The sequence below is a fragment of the Carex rostrata genome, chromosome 28 (assembly GCF_964058835.1).
Source record: "Carex rostrata chromosome 28, lpCarRost1.2, whole genome shotgun sequence".
Taxonomy (NCBI): Eukaryota; Viridiplantae; Streptophyta; class Magnoliopsida; order Poales; family Cyperaceae; genus Carex; species Carex rostrata.
Window position 1 is genome coordinate 6050421 of NC_135945.1, and position 22536 is coordinate 6072956.

A 22536-nucleotide genomic window follows, 5' to 3' on the forward strand; every position below is an offset into this window, starting at 1 on the left:
AACCCATCGATACTACCAGTTTGCTGGTTGCTACTTGCTAGTAAATCTGAAGGTGTCCAAGAGATGCATAGCACATTCCTATCAGTACTATCAGTTTTTACATCTTGTTGGTAAAACTGTAAGCAGTCCAAGAGACGCATAGCACACATCCATCAATACTATCAGTTTGTTGTTTCTCATCTTGTGCCTTTTTCTGTAATGTTCACAAGAATGAGACACTTTTCGCGACGGAGTACCGTCATTGTTCTACTTTTTTCATTTGTGACAGTACTTTTTGCGATGGAGTACTGTCATAAATGTGTTTTTTCTCTTGCGAAAAGCGTCATTGTTATGGCTTTGTACATCCTTATTTCAAGTACTGTGATGATAGCTTGTTAATTATGGCACTCTAGTTGAAAGTGTAATTTTGTACTTGGTTGATGATCAATAGAAACATCTGACAGCTTCTGTCTGATTCCTAAAAAAACGATGAAGATATTACCTTGCCGACACATTATAGAGATATTATCTACTGATGCAGGAACTAAATTTGTAATGCAAAATAGAAGAAGTCGTAGGAATTAAATTTGTAATTTTTCATTAAATTCATTTTTATTTTAAGAACTTTGTTTACTATTTAATGTTTACTTGGATTATATTCATTATTTTCTTGAATATGCAGTTTATTTAAGTACAATTCAGTGCATTTTATTTAATTTGTATTCATCAATTTTTTCATGTACAAAATGAAGAGAATGATCCAGCGGTGCTTTAACAAAACTCAACAAAGATCAAAAGAGTCATTTTCAACAATTCTTATATTTTAGTGAATATTTACTTCCACTATCTCAATTATTAAATTCACCAAACACGTTTAAAACGCACTAAAAAATAATCAATTTTCAATTTCACAATTCCTCTATTCTTTTACTATTCCCTACCCTACCTTGTCAAACAGGCCATCAAAATTTATTATTGGCAGTTACTCAGCAAAAATCTATTCTTTTATTATTCCCTACCTTGTCAAACAGGCCCATCAAAATTTATTATTGGCAGTTACTCAGCAATTGCCATGTGAACAACCTAACAGTGCCATTATTTGAATTTGAAAAAAAACATAAAAAAGATGCCCAAACAAGGCATGGATAGGATTAGTCTCATTTTTTACTGTTAGCAAGTTTTAAAGAAAATGTTTTATGTTGGTTCCAGGTATGAGTGATATTCATGTTAAATACAAATATTGCACAATTAATATTATTGTTCGATTTTGTAATCATACATTAATAACGGTCGGGACTTGATCAAATCATATGACTTAGCCTCCGTATTAATCAATTATTATATATCCTTTTCAATGATAATTATCTTAATCAATTTGCAATTAGTAAATAGGGGGAATTTCATGTATAACCCTAAAAAGCTTTGAAATTATATATCTACTCCTAAAATTCATCATATCAATTCACCCTTCTAAAATTTCAAAAATTACAGATTTATCAATTTTATTGTATTTTCTATTATAACTCATTTTAAATTTATAAACTATCTATTTACCTTTTATAAAAAGATAAAACAATATGTACCATGTTTAAAACAAATGCCAGTTTTCTAATTGATCGATTTTCAAGGACAAATTCTCCATTTCTTTACTTATAACACATATACAAGTGTGTCATTTACCTAAATGTCACTGTGTTTGAATCAAAGGTGGAGAAATGAATCATTTATCGTCGGAAACTGACCAATTAAAATACTGACATTTTTTGAACTTTTTAATCAAGGGTATACTGCATTCTTTATAAAAAAAAAATTATGAGTTTTAATAGAAAAAACAATAAAATAGATAAATTCATGAGTTTTTGCAATTGAAATTTATAAGAATAAATATGACATGATGAATTTTAGAAGAGAAAGTACTTAATTTCGAAGTTTTGGAAGACTATACATGAAATTCTCCCTAATAACAAACATGGTTGGGTGCAAAAAAAAATATATTAAATCAAAATATATATATATATATATATATATATATATTAAAACCTGACCCTTTTTTTTCTCCAGTAGCACTAGCAGCTACTGAACTTTTTCCATTTCTTTATAAACAAAAGCCGTTCACCCTTTCCTCACATCGCCTCTTACACAAGCAATGAGAATCGCCACCTAACACAGTAACACGCCATTGTTCATCAACTCCGGAATTGCAATTTAATTTCTATTGTTTGAAGGCCTCTCTTAGATAAAAAAAGAAGAAAATGGTCTCGCCTGTACCTCCACCGCGATTTTTCTGGGGCGATCAACCGGAGGCCGAGTTCTACGCTTCTCAAGGCATAAAACACCATGAATCTTTCTATCAATCCTCTTACGGTCGCATCTTCACTCATTCCTTCCACCCAATTGATCGGGAAACAGGTGAAGATGTCCCGATCAAAGGTGTTGTTTTCATGACCCACGGCTACGGCTCTGACACCGGTTGGTTATTTCAGACCACGGCCATAGCATATGCCACGTGGGGGTATGCCGCATATTGTGCCGACCTTCTAGGTCACGGCAGATCCGATGGCATCCAAGGTTACATAGGCGACTTTGAGGCCGCAGCTGGTGCTTCACTGTCTTTCTTCCTCTCGGTGCGCAAAGACTCGGTGTATGCTGATTTACCGGCCTTTTTGTTCGGTGAGTCAATGGGTGGGGCTGCAACTATGATGATGTACTTACGGTCCCCGCCTGATGTGTGGACAGGTGTGATTCTCTCGGCCCCGCTTTTCATCATTCCAGAAGACATGAAGCCGTCTAAAGTGAGACTGTTTGTGTTCGGTTTGTTGTTGGGAATTGCCGAAACGTGGCAAGCGATGCCCGACAAGAAGATGGTTACGAATTCAATCCGTGACCCTGAGAAGCTCCGCATCATGCTTGCCAATCCAAGACGGTACATCGGCGCACCTCGTGTTGGTACAATGCGGGAAATCGCACGTGTCACTGATTATTTGCAAACCAGCTTCACGACCGTTACCGTGCCATTCTTGGCTGTGCATGGTACGGCCGATGGAATCACGGCACCTGAGGGGTCAAAAATGTTGTATGAAAAGGCGAAGAGTAAAGATAAGAGCCTGATTCTGTACGACGGTTTCTACCACTCGCTGATACAAGGCGAATCCGAGGAGAACAGCACGAAGGTTTTAGCAGATATGAGGGAATGGATCGATGAGCGTGTGAAGCGGTACGGATGCGGAATAACAAAAACCGTCAAGGCTGATGAAATTGGGGTGGCCAAAGTGTCTGTCTCCGGTGAGTAGCAAATAAAGATTGGTTTCCGCAAAAAAAAAATAATAATAATAAGGACTGTGGAGGATCAGTTAAATAGATTCATTGTTATTTTTAAATTTTAATAGTTTATGGCCGTTACATTAAATAAGTTGGTCGCGGATATAAGTACTCTTGAATTTTCTAAGGAAAATAAAAGGTTTGGTATAATTTATTGCTTTGTACGTTCTTTAGACGGTAAAAACACAGCATTTAATGCGGGCACATGAGTCATGCGTGTTTTATTTCTTTACATCTTTTGGCAGTAAATGAGGGAATATGCAATTGGAAAACAGAGATTGAAAACTTGAGATTCCATCTTGGAGTTGTAATGCTGACTGCTGTACCGGTTCCGTTAGTTTTATTATTTTCTTTTTACGAAATCTTTTACAACTGAGTCACCTGAAAACAATTCAGTAATTCACCAATCACCAGAATATGAATCGGTAACATTAGCATTAACCAATACTTTTGTGCAAATATTAGAAGGTTTCTGTCCGATGCACCTTGATTTCCTTATGGGCGCCTTCTCATATTTGTTATTTAGCTGTCAATCATGATAATTAGAGGATCATTTCAATCAACGCATTAGTGAAGAGAAATAATGCAAATAGGGAAAATTGATTATTTGCCACTCCAAAACCTTCAAATTTGAAAAATGTCATCTCAAATTTTGAAATTGTAAAAATGCCACTCTAAACTTCATTAATTCCTAATTTTGCCACTCCAAATAATTAATGACGAAAATGCCCTTCTCCTCTTCTTTTTCTCCTACCTCCTCTTCTTCTCCTGTGTTTATAAACCCCGTAGCCGGAGGCCGATGCACTTGATTCACTGTGGCACACCGCAGTCACCGAATTCAAATCCTCTGAGACACCTCAACTTTTGCATGCTTTCGGAAAATCTTAACCGTTCAAATACATTCTGCACGAACATCAAAGGACAAATAATACTGACCCTCTGCGCTATCTTTGAATAGGCACCAGACATGTCCGTCACGCAAGAGTTAAGATATCATACGCAGTAATGCACCTGCAAAATCTTTTGTGGCGCAGGCTTTTGTAATTACGTGTACAAAGCTGCAATGGAACCAAATAATAGTCATTTCTGCCATGGCAGGAGAAATTCTGCACCTGATAGTCTGCAGTTAGATTATTATTTATAAATTTATCGTAAAGTCATGGCAGGAGAAGAAGAGGAGAAGGATATTTTCGTCATTAATCATTTGGAGTGGTAAATTAGAAATTAATGTAGTTTAGAGTGACATTTTTACAATTTCAAAGATTGGATGACATTTTTCAAATTTGAAGGTTTTGGAGTGACAAATAACCAATTTCCCCATGCAAATAAAGGACTCACAGTATTTTTCCTCCGAATCAAGAATGAAGGTTCACCAGTGTAAGCTCTGTATGGTATATAGGTATATTGGTACCAGAGGTTCTACTGGCTACTACAAATAATACTGTTCTGTCAAACTGAAACTGAATACTGGCCGTGCATGCCTTATTTTTAATTATTTGTTTTTTTACTTCACGTCTTACAAGGGCGAATCTTCCAGACTGAACCTGGATCTGTACATGGATAATCTCTCAGGTGATTGTGGGTCTCTCAGGTAAGAGTTTTTGAAAGTTATAATTAGAATAAAGTTATTGTGAATTTTAATATAGAACTTGTATGTAGAAATAATCTTGGCCTCATTTTGACTCTTGTATCTTCTCTCAACCTCTGTATTCTTTGTTTACCCCAATTGATACTGTTACCTTATGGTTTAGGTTACCAGCCTGCTATGAAGCACGGACAGTCGGACATTTATCAGTCGTGCCGGAGTCTATGTGCAACATGATACCAATGTTGATGTCTTAATTGAAATTGAATCGAGTTTGTGACATAACAAATTATTATTACTCATTTATGACCCAATTTAATTGAAGGATAATAAAATTGTACATAATTCATGCATGACATAACTATATAATGATAAACCAGAACAAATTTATACAAGATTCTTGCTTGACAAATCAAATTTAATATGGTTCACATTTGACTAAAAAATATGTATAAATTTTGTTTAGTTAAGTTTAAACTTACATTTATACAGTTTTAACACTTGACATAGCATATCTATACATGATTAGTGTTTTTAACTCACAACCAAAATCAATACTTTCTATTTTTTTTTTTTTTTTGGGTAGTAAAAAGTGAAAGTCAATCCTCTAATTTTTTATTAGAACAAACAGATCATGTGCTACATGTTTGTTGGTACAGTAGACTGTTGAACTGGTAATTGGCCGGTCGGAGTCCATGTCGAAAATTAAATTTGCAAAAAAGCCCAAAATTTTATTTGAATATATTTGCTTCAAATCTTCATTTATTACATTTGCAAACTTGATTGTTAAATTTGAAAAGAAAAAATCAATAACTATCCAATCCATTATTTTATTTTTGAGTGCTGAAAGTTACTGTTTTGTTGGTGCCTTTTTTTTCTGATTGCAAAAATGATTATACTAGCATGTAGAGCATTCAAAAATACACAGAATTGAGACAAATTTCAATTTATTTGGATTTTTCTATATTTAGTTATGAATTTCCAAAGTTCAGCTGTCGAAAAAACTTTAAACAGCCATAACTTTTGCTAGGAAAGTCGGATTTGCACGTATAACGACTTTTCGGAAAGAGGATAACGAGACGGATCCGAATATCACCCGGGAGTCACCCTTGATTATCTGAAGCATCAGAATTTCAAAAAAAGTCATTTAGTGTCTCAAAAACTCAGTTTAAGTTTTCGTTCGACGGTAGACGTATAACGATCGGTATTTTGTTTAGTATAATTTAGGTTTTTGTAGTATAATTATTAATTGTAGAATTTTTTAGTTTGTATACAGAGTAATTTAGCTTTTTGTATAATTATATTATATTATATAATTGTACAAAAACCTAATTGATTATATTATACATATATTAATTACATTTATGCAATTTAAAGTAATTGATTTAAGCAACATTCTTTTAAAATAATTAGTAATTGATTTAACCTATTAAAAATAAATGAACGTTTAGAAAATATATTATCAATTTAAAATGTAAACTAAAAATTTCGAGATATAAATAAATTATGAAACTATATAATTAGAATGAGAATTTGAAAATAAAATAAAATAACTCATGTAAAGAAATAAAAAAAATAGATTTGTACTTAGCTGAATAAATATACAAATTTTCGCACGAATAATTTTTATATATAAGTTACAAATTTTATTTATTTAGAAATTACAAAGATGTGACTTGATAATTTTATGTATATATATATACACTATTTGATATTGAACTATTCATATTTTAAAAGTCGAATTATAAACACGTAATAATATTCGTACGACACTGTAAAAAAAAAAACAAAAAACAAAACAAAAAACAAAAAAACAAAAAGTAGAAAAAAAAAAAAAAAAAAGGACCGGACCCTATCCGGACCACCCAGCCCGAGAACCCGAGACCGGTATGGATATGAAATGGGTAGGATAGAGTTTTTGAAAAAAAAAAAATCCGTCTACCCGTGCTTTTCTACCCAAGTACCCGTTCTATCCGTACCCGTTGCCCGCCACGGGTTTACCCAAACCCGGCCCATGGTACCCATTTGCCAAACACTACATCCTCCTATTGGCTCCGTTGAACAAAGCAACGAAAACCCTTTTCACTCTTTGCTCACTACGTTCTGTGAGCCTGTGACTATGAGTATAGCGGCGATATCATTTCTGAGGAGACTCCCTCGCCTCCGTTCATCTCTTCCCCTTACTAATCTCACATCCTCCTTTTACCGCCTTCTCTCCACCGCTGCTACTCCTCGAACCCCACCTCCAAATCCCCACTTCGTTGCAGTAGACTACCTCATCCAATCATGCGGGCTTCCTTCTGACGGAGCTCTGCGGGCATCCAAGCGGATCCAGCACCTCAAATCCCCTGATAAGCCCGATGCGGTGCTCCGCTTTCTGAGACAGATCGGTATAAGTGAATCTGACATAAGGACCGCCGTGTCCCGAGAGCCCCGTATCCTTGTCTCCCATGTGGAGAAGAACTGGAGACCTAATGTGGCCAAGCTACAAGAAATCGGCTTATCCATTGAAGACATCTCTGGTATCATTTCCCACTGCCCTCTTGTGTTTCTGTCAATAATTTCGCGAAAGATTGACTTCTGGATGCAAACTCTTGGCCCATTAGAAAATATGTCTGTGCTCCTCAAAAAAGGACCGTCACTGCTTAATTCTAACTTGGAAAAGGTTATTGTGCCCAACCTATCATTCCTTCAAAACCAATGTGGTTTATCTGTTCGTCAAATCGTTCAATTGATTAAGTTGGCACCTAGACTGATCTCATCAAAGCCAGAAACTATAAAGATAAAAGCTAAGAGTGCTGAGGAATTGGGGATCAGCTGTTCATCACAAATGTTTGTGTTTGCATTAATTACTGTTGCTAATGTGAATAAAAGCACTCTAAATTCAAGGATAAGTTACTTGAAAAGTATGGGGCTTTCACAGGAGGATATCGCCCGTGTGATTGGTAAAACTCCTAACGTGTTGCAATTATCGGAGGAGTTGTTGAGCCGCAAAATAGAGCTCCTGAAAAGTATGGGGCTTTCACAGGAGGATGTCACGTGTGTGATCGGTAAATTTCCTACAGTGTTGCATTTATCGGAGGAGTTGTTGGGCCACAAAATGGAGTTCCTGATGAATGAATTGGGTTGTGGTAAGATTGATGTCGTGTGCAACCCAGCTCTGCTTGGATGCCACATGCAGAAGCGGCTTATTCCGAGGAGCATTGTTCGAAAGATGTTGATGTCGAAAGGACATCCAATGGCAAGTAAAGCTTTTGTTTCTTTTATTAAGCCAAGTGAGAAGGATTTTCTGGAGAAGTTTGTTCTGCCATTTGAGCATGATATTCCCGGGCTCGGCCAAGCATATGCAAATGCTTGTGCTGGTAAAACTGGGGCTAATAAGTAGTTCTAGAGTATCCAAAATTGAATCTTTTGTAGGTTATGATACTGCATTTTAGATTCTATAATGTTAGGGTTTTTTTATTTTTGTTTTCGTTTTTTGTCAGCTCTGTGTTATAATGATATGTGAAATTGTGCTTGATTGTGGAGCTCTAATTCTTGTTTTCTGGATTTATCATACTTGTCTTCATTAGGCACAAATCCTCTTTAAATTGCAATTGTGAATTGTCTTCATGGTTTCTTAATCATGTTGTGGGATTAGGATCATAGAACTATTTGGTATTATTCATGAAAGATTACATAGATCAAGTAATTACAACTGAAATATCTTTGCTCTACCTACTTTAATCAATCCATATGGGTTCATAGGTAATATCTTGCAAAATTTATGGCTACTGCTAGGTTGGGTCAAGTCAGACACTGATAAGTTTGGTAAGACCTGACCCAACTAGTAATATAGTTGTCTAACTATTTGACAAAAGAATTCCACAAACCTACAGTCAGATACAGTGGATTTTGACTTAAGGGGTTTCTGGTATCGATCTGACGGGGGACTCTTAGAAATTTTTTCGCCTAAGATGATGAAATGTTTGGTTTTCCTGTTTCTGGTAAGAACTCCAGAATGGGTGATAGTATGCCACTTCTTTCCAAAAATTAAAAAAATAAAAATAAGAATAAAAAGAAGAAGAAGAAGAGGAAGAGGAAGAGATAAGTACTGTTTTTGTTGAATCTTGCCAGAAAACCACTGTAACCATGTCTTGGCCCATATCATTCGGTCTTTCTGGTTTTTTATAAGGATTACCAGTTTACCACACAACATGTTGAAATAGGCCATGTTTGAGGGGCCTCGTTGTAATTGTAACTAATTTCCATTTATAGCAACCATGACAGCCACTGTCATGTATTTCAAAAAAGACAACGGCTAGCTTTAATTTCAAAATTCTCCCTTTTTACTCTTTCCTAAATAAATGTTAATAGTATCTCGCATATATATATACTAGTATCGTGCTCGTGCGTTGCAATGAGACGTATTATAAGATTGAATATAATACGAAGAGATCTTTTTATTTGACATTCACACAAAATAAAAATAAATATATTTAAATAAAAATAAAAGACACAAATGAAGAAAACATAAATTCAAATAATAAATAACAATAAAGAAAACAACAACAAATGAAAAACAAAAAACGTCAAATATAACATGAAAAAAAAAATGAAATATCATTGCGATTTAATATCTAATTTTTTTTCACAAGAAAGACAGATCATTAAACGATTTAGAGGAGAAACGATCTGTAAAGAAACAAAATTTGAAAAGATTTAATTAAATGATTCAAGAAAGAATTTTCTTTACATGTATATTATTGATGTAAATTATTTTAACATGGAAATTTCTAACATATCATTTCTCTACACAAAATTTCTAGATATTCTTCATTTTCTCTCCAAATTAGAAATGTATGATTGTTTCCATCAACACAAGATTTGTTATTCATCTATTCACAGAGATACAGTAGCTCTAAACAAAATCCAGAAAGATATGATTGTTTCTATTTTCATTTTCGAAATTATAGAGGAAGAGAAGAAATGAAACGGAGAAAATGGAGAAATATGAAACTAATTTGATTGCAACAATAAAGATAATTGTAAGGAGAAATAAGAAAACGGATCGCTAGAAATTCATTCAATTTAATATGACAAACCATGTAGGAGTATAGGGATTCATTCAATTTTATGGAATTGAACCTTTCAATGTAGCAAAAACTTTTGACGAAGCCTATTAATACTCTCATGCAGCAGAAAGTGTATATCCATCTCAACCTTTCAATGAAGTACATACATGAATTTGCATATTGCTTCACCAAATATCGAAATCCATTATTCCGATATATAGGCCTAAAAAAATAAAAATGTACGTAATAATTAGTACGAAAAAAATTTTGCGATACATATCTATAGCCAGATTTCTATGACGAGAAGAACATTTTGCAAACAATTCACTGATATTTCTCTTTTCTTTTTCTTAAAAAAAATATATTTTATAACTCAAAACAAAAGCTTTTGCATATCTAGGAATCTGTAAAAAATACAATTTCTAAATAAAAGGAGGTACATTTAGCCAACTTATATAGAGTGATCAGGATTTAGATATGCATATATATACTGGCAAGCTAGGTTCTAGAAAAACTTGCGGGGCGGTAAGCAAAACTTGAATATATGTGTATGAATTTTTGCTTTTAGTTGTAATATCCCATAATTTATACCAAGGCGCAATTAATTTCTCCTCAATTTTTTTTTGTAGAAGTTGTCTTATTCTAAGGATGACACTGATATGAAATTTTCAATAAAATACTTGCTCACCATAGGATGAAAATAATCTACTCGAAAGTTTTAAATATTTTTCATTTTCTCTCCAAATAAAAAATGTATGATTGTTTCTATTTTCATTTTCGAAACTATAGAGGAAGAGGAGAAATAAAACGGAGAAAATGGAGAAATAAAGAAATAATTTGATTGCATGAATCAAAGATAGTTGTAAGGAGAAATAAGTAAACATTTTGCATGGGATTCATTCAATTCTAATGTGACAAATCATGTAGTAGTCTGTGTGGCAACTATGTTTTTAATTAAATTTAGACTTTTATACATAAAATAGATATATTGAATCAAAAGATGACAACTTATGTGATTGGAGGGTTGATATTCAATTCGAAAATTTATCTTTCAATCTGAGTTGTTGGCGGATCAGGACAACTACGTGCATAATATAAGAATAGAGATATACAAATAAGAAACATATAATACATATTTGTGAAGGATGTGTGTTTTGAAAGTTATCTTTTAATAATAATTTATGTGTTGTTCATAATTTTATTACGAATATTATTATTCTTGTTCCTTGATATTTATATGTTATATCTTTGGAAGTATTCAAGAAGATGCTCTTGGTCTTGAATCATAGAACTTCTAAGATGAGAAACATTTAATCACTAAATAAGTTCACGATCGTGGTAATTAAGGAGGAACATTAATTACCGAGGAAGATTGTCATGTAGATTAAAGTACATTGAAGTTCTATAAATGTTGATAAAGGATTATCATTTAATTACATTAATATATAAAAATGTGCATTTTATATATTGAACATGACCTAAATGAATGGAACATTATATGGATTGTGTTTTGTGTCATTAATGTTTTCATTGTGTCTTTATAATCTTAGATATGAGATATGTAGGTTTTTCGCATGAGAAGTATATAATGTGATTGTTATTTAAATATTATCTTATGATAGGAATGAAATAGTAGTTCGTTGTGTACAACTTGTGCGGGAGAAATCTATATGTTAATATTATCATTGTCCCTCAATTTGAGTTATGATATTACTGGGCCCCTTGGTAAAGTGGAATTATATCGCATGTAATATAACTAATGTAGTTATAATTATAATTCACTTGAGAGACCAAGAAAATGAATATAATGCAAAAATGACACGATCTTATTTTGCATATTATTCATAATATCATGTGACAAGGATAGACACAAAATTAGTGGATTGAGTAAATGATTACTATGTCATTTGGATAACTATAATGTAATGATAGAACCTCTTATAGTCAATAATATAAAGATTTATATTATTGCCAAGATGACATAGATCATCTATACGGTCACACCAACTGAAGAGAAACAACAAGTATTTTACATTTCATAATGATGTATAAGATAAAATACATGTGATGAAATGCTAAAATAAAATGTCATAATATGACATGCTTAGACCATAAATAAATTTATGAAGTTATGCAAATATTATTTGGTATAATGTTTGAATACATTATAAGAATAATATAAATATTGTATAATAGAATAATATGAATAATATTATTTGTTCATAAATTAATTTATTGAACCAACCATAAAATGAAATTAAAGAGAGCATGAGATGGCTAAACAAGGCTAGTGGCATTTGTGTAATTGATTCAAACCTTACACAAAGGGTTGCCCTAACCCTTGCCTATTTAAGGGGGCTCATTAGGGAGAAAAAAATGCTAATTTTCTGCCTATAACCCTTGCCAAAATCAGCCCCTTTGAGCAGCCACGTTTTTCCTTTCCCTTTGGCCGAAACTTTGAAGGGAGGCTCTCATCTCTCATCTCTTATTGCTAGGTGGTTGGATCTAAGCTCTAAACTTCACATCCATCTATCTAAGAGATGTGCTAGTTTGTTGTTTAGGTTCAAGGTGAACCAAGAGGTGGAGAGGCGCTTCAATCGAAGAGGTTGTTTCCAAGAGATCTAGAAGGGGAAATCGACTTCCCTCTAACAAGAGATTTGACAATCTCTTTAGGTATAAATTATTATCTCCTCTTGTATAAGAAACGAATAAATTTATTTATTTTTATTTAGTACACAATAGGTGCTTAATTAAACTATGAAGAAGTTTCTTGTTTGCTATTGTCATATAAATAACATCATTTGTGTATTGAGCCAAGTGGTGATAGGAAAAAATTTAAATTCTCACCACATAGGCATACACATGAAATCCTACAATTTGTTGATTAAGAATATAGATAAAAGCTATTAATTAATAAATATAAAATTATCAATGATAATTATTTTATTTGTATATATAACTATGTAATTTTTTTTATTAGATTGATTCATGCAACATTTTGTATAATATTTTTATTTATTAATTTATAATAAAATTGATTTATATAACATTTTTTTTCTAATTGATAATTTTTGAAAAAATGATTTATACAATATTTTATGTTATTTTAGTTAATTCATATATATTTCAAACTCATGAGATAAAAAATTATAAATTTTTTTTGTGATATTATATATTTGTATATATATTATTATTATTTCATTATTTGTTTCATTTTTAGTTATTTTAATGTGTAAGAGTAAAGTATAAATAATTTATTTTTTAATGATAAAAATAGAGTATGATTGTATGAGTAAGACAAATCTTAAATATTATAAATATATACTTTCATCCGATCTGTACGTAATCATTAGATAATGTACATCATATATAAATATAAAATATTATATTAGAGGAGGGATCCAATATTTCAACTACATATTTTTTGGTGACATCGAATTACACTCTAGATCGATTTTTAAAGTTTTCAAAATTTAAATAGTCGATCCAAATCATTCAACATAATGGATATATTAAAATGTGCTTGCAAATCAAATTTTATATTTTTTTGAAATTTTGTTATTGTTTATTAAGTATTTAACAAAATTGCTATATTCAGACTATTGAATTTTTAACCTATCTTAATAAATAGTAATAATAATTAAAAAAATATAAAATTTGATTTTGAAGTACATTTTAACATATTCATCATGTTGAACGGTTTGAATCGACTGTTTAGAATTCGAAAATACATAGTGTAACCCGTTATCACAAAAAAAGAGTGTAATTGAATCCCTCCTCATTATATTATTCGTTTTGTTATTGCGTTACCACAATGGATACAAAAAAAAAAAAAAAAAGTTTGAATGATTTAATAAGTACAAAAAAAATTCTGTAATTTTTTTTTTTAATTTGAATATCAATATGAATATAAAAATACTTTCATCTAATGTCCAACCATAAGCATCGACAATTTGACATCAAAGCCCAGTAAGGACCAAGGATCCGATTGGCGACTGGCTGAGCGTCTCTATGACTATTAACTTTGAAAAGCCAACTCAGGTCAAAATTGGTCAAAACCCTTTCACCACTAACAACACACAGTAGCGAGACTATGAACCTCTTTCCCTTTTTAACGAGACTCCCTCGCCTCCGTTCATCTCTTCCCCTTACTAACCTCACCTCCTCCTTTTATCGCCTTCTCTCGACCGCTGCAACTCAATCGCCACCTCCAGATCCCCACTTCGTTGCAGTAGACTACCTCATCCAATCGTACGGGCTTCCTTCTGATGGAGCTCTGCGGGCATCGAAGGTAATCCAACACCTCAAATCCCCTGATAAGCCCGATGCGGTGCTCCGCTTGCTGAGACAGATCGGTATAAGTGAATCTGACATAAGGACCGCCGTGTCCCGAGAGCCCCGTATCCTTGTCTCCCATGTGGAGAAGAACTGGAGACCTAATGTGGCCAAGCTACAAGAAATCGGCTTATCCATTGAAGACATCTCTGGTATCATTTCCCGCAGGCCTAATATGTTTTGTTTCAATATTGTGCCAAAGATTGACTTCTGGATGAGGTTTCTTGGGTCGTTAGAAAATATGTCTGTGCTCCTCAAAAAGGGGCCGGTCATCCTTGATTCTAGCTTGGAAAAGGTTATTGTGCCTAACCTATCGGTCCTTCAAAACCAATGTGGTTTATCTGTTTGCCAAATTGTTCAGTTGATTAAGTTAGGTTCTAGATTGATTGGATTAAGGCCTGAAGCTATGAAGGTAATGGTTAAGAGAGCTGAGGAATTGGGGTTCAGCTGTTCATCACGGAAGTTTGTATATGCATTAATTACTGTTAGCTCCCTGAATAAAAACATTCTAAATTCAAGGGTACATTACTTGAAAAGTATGGGGCTTTCACAGGAAGAGGTCACCTATGTGATTAGTCAAGCTCATACGCTGTTCAAATTATCGGAGGAGTTGTTGGGCCGCAAAATAGAGCTCCTGAAAAGTATGGGGTTTTCACAGGAGGAGGTCACCTATATGATTAGTAAAGCTCCTAACATGTTGCAATTATCGGAAGAATTGTTGGGCCGCAAAATGGAGTTTCTGAAAAGTTTGGGACTTTCACAGGAGGAGGTCATCTATATGATGAGTAAAGCTCCTACGGTGTTTAAGCTGTCAATGGAGTTGTTGGGACGGAAAATGGAGTTTCTCATGAAGGAAGCCGGTTGTGGTAAGATTGATGTGGTCCGAAATCCATGTCTGCTTGTATACAATATGGAGAAGCGGCTGATTCCAAGGAGTGTAGTTCGAAAGCTTTTGATGTCAAAAGGACTTCCAGTGGCAAATAAAGCTTTTGTTTCTTTTATGCAGTCAAGTGAGAAGAATTTTCTGGAGAAGTTTGTTCTACCATATGAGCATGCTATTCCTGGGCTTGGCCAAGCATATGCAGATGCTTGTGCTGATAAAACGGGGGCTATTTAGTAGTTCCAGAGTATCCCAAATTGGCTCTCTTTTAGATTTACATACTGCATCTAAAATTCACAGTGTTAGGTTTTTCAATTTCTTTTTCCATTCTTTTCTTTTTTCTTTGGATGTTTTGTCAATGCCATTTTGTAAGGATATATGGAATTGTGGCTGCTTGCTGAGATATAGTTCTTGTTTTCTCAATTTTATCATACTTTGTCTTCATTAGATAGGAAATCCCACTTTCAATTGCAACCATATTCATGTTTTCTCAGTGATGTTGTGCCATTAAAACCGTGAAATTATTTTGTATCTCAATATGAATTATTATGTACAATCCTGTCAAACAACCTCACGAGTTTGGTCAGATCTGATCAATTAATACTTCATTTTAAGTTTGTTAAAATAAGATACCCAAATTCCCAATTATCCGTAATAAATACCGTAGAATGAATAACTGCTAATATCTGTCAACAAGGACCACAACACATTGCAACTCCTGAGAATAATCGATATTAAAGGTGTCAGTATTAATCATTCTGTAATTAACAGTATTTTGGTACCAATCACGATGGACAGGGGGATGTGATTATTAGGATTATTAGAGGATCATTTCAATCAACGCATTAGTGAAGAGAAATAAAGCAAATAAAGGACTCAGTGTTGTTTTCCTCCGAATCAAGAATGAAGGTCCACCAGTGTAAGCTTTTATGGTATATTGGTACCAGACCAGAGGTTCTACTGGCTACTACAAAGAATACTGTTCTGTGAAACTGAAGCTGAATATTGGCCGTGCATGCCTTATTTTTAATTATTTGTTTTTTTACTTCACATCTTACAAGGGGGAGTCTTCCAGACTGAACTTGGATCTGTACATGGATAATCTCTCAGGTGATTGTGGGTCTCTCAGGTAAGAGTTTTTGCAAGTTATAATCAGTTTAAAGTTATTGTAAATTTTAATAAATAACTTGTATGTAGAAATAATCTTGACCTCATTTTGACTCTTGTATCTTCTCTCAACCTCTGTATTCTTTGTTTACCCCAATTGATACTGTTACCTTATGGTTTAGGTTACCAGCCTGTTATGAAGCACGGACAGTCGGACATTTATCGGTCGTGCCGGAGTCTATGTGCAACATGATACCAATGTTGATGTCTTAATTGAAATTGAATCGAGTTTGTGACATAACAAATTATTATTACTCATTTATGACCCAATTTAATTGAAGGATAATAAAATTGTACATAATTCATGCATGACATAACTATATAATGATAAACCAGAACAAATTTATACAAGATTCTTGCTTGACAAATCAAATTTAATATGGTTCACATTTGACTAAAAAATATGTATAAATTTTGTTTAGTTAAGTTTAAACTTACATTTATACAGTTTTAGCACTTGACATAGCATATCTATACATGATTAGTGTTTTTAACTCACAACCAAAATCAATACTTTCTATTTTTTTTTTTTTTTTGGGTAGTAAAAAGTGAAAGTCAATCCTCTAATTTTTTATTAGAACAAACAGATCATGTGCTACATGTTTGTTGGTACAGTAGACTGTTGAACTGGTAATTGGCCGGTCGGAGTCCATGTCGAAAATTAAATTTGCAAAAAAGCCCAAAATTTTATTTGAATATATTTGCTTCAAATCTTCATTTATTACATTTGCAAACTTGATTGTTAAATTTGAAAAGATAAAATCAATAACTATCCAATCCATTATTTATTTTTGAGTGCTGAAAGTTACTGTTTTGTTGGTGCCTTTTTTCTTTTCTGATTGCAAAAATGATTATACCAGCATGTAGAGCATTCAAAAATACACAGAATTAAGACAAATTTCAATTTATATGGATTTTTCTATATTTAGTTATGAATTTCCAAAGTTCAGTTGTCGAAAAAACTTTAAACAGCCATAACTATTGCTAAGAAAGTCGGATTTGCGCATATAATGACTTTTTGGAAAGGGGATAACGAGACGGATCCGAATATCATCCGGGAGTCACCCTTGATTATCCGAAGCATCAGACACTGATAAGTTTGGTAAGACCATATGGGTTCATAGGTAATATCCGAAGCATCCGGAAAGGGTATTATTCATGAAAGATTACATAGATCAAGTAATTACAACTGAAATATCTTTGCTCTGCCTACTTTAATCAATCCATATGGGTTCATAGGTAATATCTTGCAAAATTTATGGCTACTGCTAGGTTGGGTCAAGTCAGACACTGATAAGTTTGGTAAGACCTGACCCAACTAGTAATATAGACTATAGTTGTCTAACTATTTGACAAAAGAATTCCACAAACCTACAGTCAGATACAGTGGATTTTGACTTAAGGGGTTTCTGGTATCGATCTGACAGCGGACTCTTAGAAATTTTTTCGCCTAAGATGATGAAATGTTTGGTTTTCCTGTTTCTGGTAAGAACTCCAGAATGGGTGATAGTATGCCACTTCTTTCCAAAAAAAAATAAAAATAATAAAAATAAAAATAGAAAAATAAAAATAAGAATAAAAAGAAGAAGAAGAGGAAGAGATAAGTACTGTTTTTGTTGAATCTTGCCAGAAAACCACTGTAACCATGTCTTGGCCCATATCATTCGGTCTTTCTGGTTTTTTATAAGGATTCCCAGTTTACCACACAACATGTTGAAATAGGCCATGTTTGAGGGGCCTCGTTGTAATTGTAACTAATTTCCATTTATAGCAACCATGACAGCCACTGTCATGTATTTCAAAAAAGACAACGGCTAGCTTTAATTTCAAAATTCTCCCTTTTTACTCTTTCCTAAATAAATGTTAACAGTATCTCGCATATCTCCATTCTATTATTAAGCACGTTGGTTGTCCGATCCGCCAACGGCTACGATTGCGAGATGAAACTTCAGATTTGATCTCAGCTCTCCAATTACATAATTTGTCTTATTTTGATTAAATGCATCTCTTTTATGTATAGAAGTCTAAATTTAGTTAAAAACATACCCACCACATGTGCTGCCACACGATACGTTACAATTAAAATTAAATAAATTCTGAAATTTAGCAATATATTTATTTGTTTCCTTATTCTTTTATTTTCATAGTTCTCCTCTTCAATTGAGAAGACTCCGCCTTCCATTTTCTTACTTATTGTTTCCTTATTTCTTCGTTTCTATAAAGATTACAATGGAAATCATTTTTTTTTAATTTCCTTACTTCTCTTTCTTTGTTTCTATACATATTGGTGTGGGCAATTTAGAATATATTTTCAATATAGAATATATCAATGTGTGTATGTGTGTGTGTGTGTGTATCCTATACATACACACGATAACACTTTTTATTTATGTTTTTTGATATCATATTATATGTTGATATTGAATTGTTGTATGATATTTGATATTAGATTCGAATCGAGCTATTATTTGATATCATTGGTACTTAAAAATAAAGAATCATCACATCATCAAATTGTTATCAGAGATCACGATTAAAGTTAATTAAAAATACATAATCATATAAATTTTTTATTAACATGTGTTTTAATTTTTAGATAATTATTATTTTCATTAATATATTTGTTTCTTATAATATGTCTCCGTCGCAACGCACGGATATGATACTAGTAATATATATATGCGAGATACTATATTATTTTTAATTTTACATTTCTAAACAAACCAATTCATTCCATCCTGCTTAGTACGATATATAACATTTAAGATAATAATGGAAGCTTCCATTTTTAAGTAATGGAGAAAACATTACAATGGAAAGAAAGACTGTACTCCATTAAAGACCAATTAATTTGCAGAATGAATTGATTAGCATCACACGGTGCTTATCACCCTTTGGACAAAGATGGTCCAAAGGGCTTCGGACAAGCTCCGCACCCTATATATATATATAATAAGAAACATATAATACATATTTTTTGATTAAGAATATAGATAAAAGCTATTAATTAATAAATATAAAATTATCATTGATAATTATTTTATTTGTATGTATAACTATGTAATTTTTTTTTTATTAGATTGATTCATGCAACATTTTATATAATATTTTTATTTATTAATTTATAATAAAATTGATTTATATAACATTTTTTTCTAATTGATAATTTATGAAAAAATGATTTATACAATATTTTATGTTATTTTAGTTAATTCATATATATTTCAAACTCATGAGATAAAAAATTATAATTTTTTTGTGATATTATATATTTGTATATATATTATTATTATTTCATTATTTGTTTCGTTTTTGGTTATTTTAATGTGTAAGAGTAAAGTATAAATAATTTATTTTTTAATGATAAAAATAGAGTATGATTGTTTGAGTAAGACAAATCTTAAATATTATAAATATGTACTTTCATCCGATCTGTACGTAATCATTAGATAATGTACATCATATATAAATATAAAATATTACATTAGAGGAGGGACCCAATATTTCAATTACACCTTTTTTGGTGACACCGAATTACACTCTAGATATTATATTATTCGTTTTGTTATTGCGTTATCACAATGGATACAAACAAAAATAAAGTTTGAATGATTTAATAAGTACAAAAAAATTCTGTAATTTTTTTTTTTTAAATTTGAATATCAATATGAATATAAAAATACTTTCATTTAATGTGAAACCATAAGCGTCGACAATTTAACATCAAAGCCCAGTAAGGACCAAGGATCCGATTGGCGACTGAGCGTCTCTATGACTATTAACTTTGAAAATCCAACTCAGGTCAAAATTGGTCACTTTCACCACAAACAACACACAGTAGCGAGACTATGAACCTCTTTCCCTTTTTGACGAGACTCCCTCGCCTCCGTTCATCTCTTCCCCTCACTAACCTCACCTCCTCCTTTTATCGCCTTCTCTCGACCGCTGCAACTCAATCGCCACCTCCAGATCCCCACTTCGTTGCAGTAGACTACCTCATCCAATCGTACGACCTTCCTTCTGATGGAGCTCTGCGGGCATCGAAGGTAATCCAACACCTCAAATCCCCTGATAAGCCCGATGCGGTGCTCCGCTTCCTGAGACAGATCGGTATAAGTGAATCCGACATAAGAAACGCCGTGTCCCGGGACCCTCGCCTTCTTTTCTCCCATGTGGAGAAGAACTGGAGACCTAATGTGGCCAGGCTACAAGAAATTGGCTTATCCATTGAAGACATCTCTGGTATCATTTCCCGCAGCCCTAATCTGTTTTGTTTCGATATTGTGCCAAAGATTGACTTCTGGATGAGGTTTCTTGGGTCGTTAGAAAATATGTCTGTGGTCCTCAAAAGGAGGCCGAGCATGCTTCAATGTAGCTTGGAAAAGGTTATTGTGCCCAACCTATCGGTCCTTCAAAACCAATGTGGTTTATCTGTTTGCCAAATTGTTCAGTTGATTAAGTCAGGTTCTAGATTGATTGGATTAAGGCCTGAAGCTATGAAGGTAATGGTTAAGAGAGCTGAGGAATTGGGGTTCAGCTGTTCATCACGGAAGTTTGTATATGCATTAATTACTGTTAGCTCCCTGAATAAAAACATTCTAAATTCAAGGGTACATTACTTGAAACGTATGGGACTTTCACAGGAGGAAGTCACCTATATCATGAGTAAAGCTCCTATGGTGTTCAAGCTGTCCAAGGAATTGTTGGGCCGCAAAATAGAGCTCCTGAAAAGTATGGGGTTTTCACAGGTTGAGGTCACCTATGTGATTAGTAAAGCTCCTAACGTGTTGCAATTATCGGAAGAGTTGTTGGGCCGCAAAATGGAGTTTCTGAAAAGTATGGGACTTTCACAGGAGGAGGTCATCTATATGATGAGTAAAGCTCCTACGGTGTTTAAGCTGTCAATGGAGTTGTTGGGACGGAAAATAGAATTCCTGGTGAAGGAAGCAGGTTGTGGTAAGATTGGTGTGGTCCGAAATCCAGTTTTGCTCTGTCTGAGCTTGGAGAAGCGGTTGATTCCGAGGAGCATTGTTCGAAAATTGTTGATGTCAAAAGGACTTCCAATGGCAAATAAAGCTTTTGTTTCTTTTATGCAGCCAAGTGAGAAGGATTTTCTAGAGAAGTTTGTTCTGCCATTCGAGCATGATATTCCCAGGCTCAGCCAAGCATATGCAGATGCTTATGCTGGTAAAACTGGGGCTAATAAGTAGTTCTAGAGTATCTCAAATTGAATCTTTTGTAGGTTTAGATACTGCATTTTAAGATTTTACCATGTTAGGATTTTTTTCTGTCTTTTTTTTTTTAGTTTTTCGTCAGCTCCATGTTATAATGATATGTGAAGTAGGGGTTGGTTGCTGAGCTTTAATTCTTGTTTTCTGGATTTATCATACTTGTCTTCATTAGGCACAAATCCTCTTTAAATTGCAATTATGAATTGTCTTCATGGTTTCATAATCATGTTGTGGGATTAGGATCATAAAACTATTTGGTATTATTCATGAAAGATTACATAGATCAAGTAATTACAACTGAAATATCTTTGCTCTACCTACATTAATCAATCAATATGGGTTCTTAAAGTAATATCTTGCAAAATTTATGACTACTGCTAGGGTGGGTCATGTCAGACTGATAAGTTTGGTAAGACCTGACCCATCTAGTAATATAGTTGGCAAACTATTTAACAAAAGAATTCCACAGACCTACAGTCAGATACAAAGGATTTTGACTTGAGGGGTTTCTGGTATCGATCCGATGGGGGACTCTTATTTCGCCTAAGATGATGAAATGTTTGGTTTTCCTGTTTCTGGTAAGAACTCAGAAATGGGTGATAGTATGCCACTTCTTTCCAAAAAGAAAAAAATTAAAAAAAAAAAAAGAGGATGAGTACTGTTTTTGCTTAATCTTGGCAGAAAACCACTCTAACCATTTCTTAGCCCATATAATTCGATCTTTCTGGTGTTTAATAAGGATTACCACACAATATGTTTTTGCTCAAACATGCTCGTATAATTTAACAATGATTCTAAGAGAACTCAACCTTTCATGAATCGAGTTGTCGGTACTAAAATTACAGTACGGTGGTCGGTACCAGTACCGAATATTATACTGTTCCAGCTTAATTGCATACTATGAAAATGTAATAACAAGAGATTAATTGATTTATGAGGGAAGCAACAAAATGGCCGTTTATTGAAGGAATGTGCCGTGGAAGCAAA

General features: G+C 33.3%; 3 protein-coding genes, 1 long non-coding RNA gene and 1 pseudogene across 6 annotated transcripts in view; 4 read left to right on the plus strand and 1 right to left on the minus strand.

Moving 5' to 3' along the window:
- The window catches only part of LOC144545615 (uncharacterized), a 57664-nt gene extending 42755 nt beyond the window's left edge, over nt 1–14909 (minus strand). The window contains exons 1-2 of the long non-coding RNA XR_013508567.1: nt 14801–14909; nt 7782–7991 (exon numbers count right to left, since the gene is read on the minus strand). This is a non-coding gene — a long non-coding RNA (uncharacterized LOC144545615). The remainder of the gene's footprint in view (nt 1–7781; nt 7992–14800) is intronic.
- Nucleotides 2113–3499, plus strand: LOC144545747 (caffeoylshikimate esterase pseudogene; annotated as a pseudogene). Its single transcript, XR_013508575.1, has one exon. The product of XR_013508575.1 is annotated as a caffeoylshikimate esterase pseudogene (transcript).
- On the plus strand, nt 6994–15579 carry LOC144545609 (uncharacterized). 2 transcript variants are annotated; one of them, XM_078294175.1, is made up of 2 exons: nt 6994–7776; nt 14901–15579. In XM_078294175.1, exons 1-2 carry the CDS (start codon nt 7002–7004, stop codon nt 15386–15388), a joined length of 1263 nt encoding a protein of 420 aa, XP_078150301.1. In that variant the 5' UTR covers nt 6994–7001; the 3' UTR covers nt 15389–15579. The 2 variants fall into 2 exon arrangements, with proteins under 2 accessions (XP_078150301.1, XP_078150300.1); XM_078294174.1 differs by lacking the exon at nt 14901–15579 and having other exon boundaries at nt 6994–8312.
- LOC144545610 (uncharacterized) lies at nt 14013–21739 on the plus strand. Its single transcript, XM_078294176.1, has 2 exons — nt 14013–14830; nt 21073–21739. The coding sequence occupies exons 1-2, from the start codon at nt 14030–14032 to the stop codon at nt 21526–21528; spliced, it is 1257 nt and encodes a 418-aa protein (XP_078150302.1). The 5' UTR covers nt 14013–14029; the 3' UTR covers nt 21529–21739.
- LOC144545451 (uncharacterized) lies at nt 20152–20987 on the plus strand. Its single transcript, XM_078294030.1, has 2 exons — nt 20152–20560; nt 20962–20987. The coding sequence occupies exons 1-2, from the start codon at nt 20167–20169 to the stop codon at nt 20985–20987; spliced, it is 420 nt and encodes a 139-aa protein (XP_078150156.1). The 5' UTR covers nt 20152–20166.
- Nucleotides 21740–22536: the final 797 nt, after the last annotated feature.

What these genes read in the sequence shown, in the direction of transcription:
- LOC144545609 (XM_078294174.1), top strand. Translation starts at nt 7,002, where the DNA reads ATGAGTATAGCGGCGATATCATTTCTGAGGAGACTCCCTCGCCTCCGT.
- LOC144545610 (XM_078294176.1), top strand. Translation starts at nt 14,030, where the DNA reads ATGAACCTCTTTCCCTTTTTAACGAGACTCCCTCGCCTCCGTTCATCT. An exon ending in TGGGGCTTTCACAGGAAGAG is followed by an intron (nt 14,831 to 21,072) that starts GTCACCTATGTG and finishes TCACAGGTTGAG; the next exon opens with GTCACCTATGTGATTAGTAA.
- LOC144545451 (XM_078294030.1), top strand. Translation starts at nt 20,167, where the DNA reads ATGAACCTCTTTCCCTTTTTGACGAGACTCCCTCGCCTCCGTTCATCT. An exon ending in ATCCATTGAAGACATCTCTG is followed by an intron (nt 20,561 to 20,961) that starts GTATCATTTCCC and finishes GGACTTTCACAG; the next exon opens with GAGGAAGTCACCTATATCAT.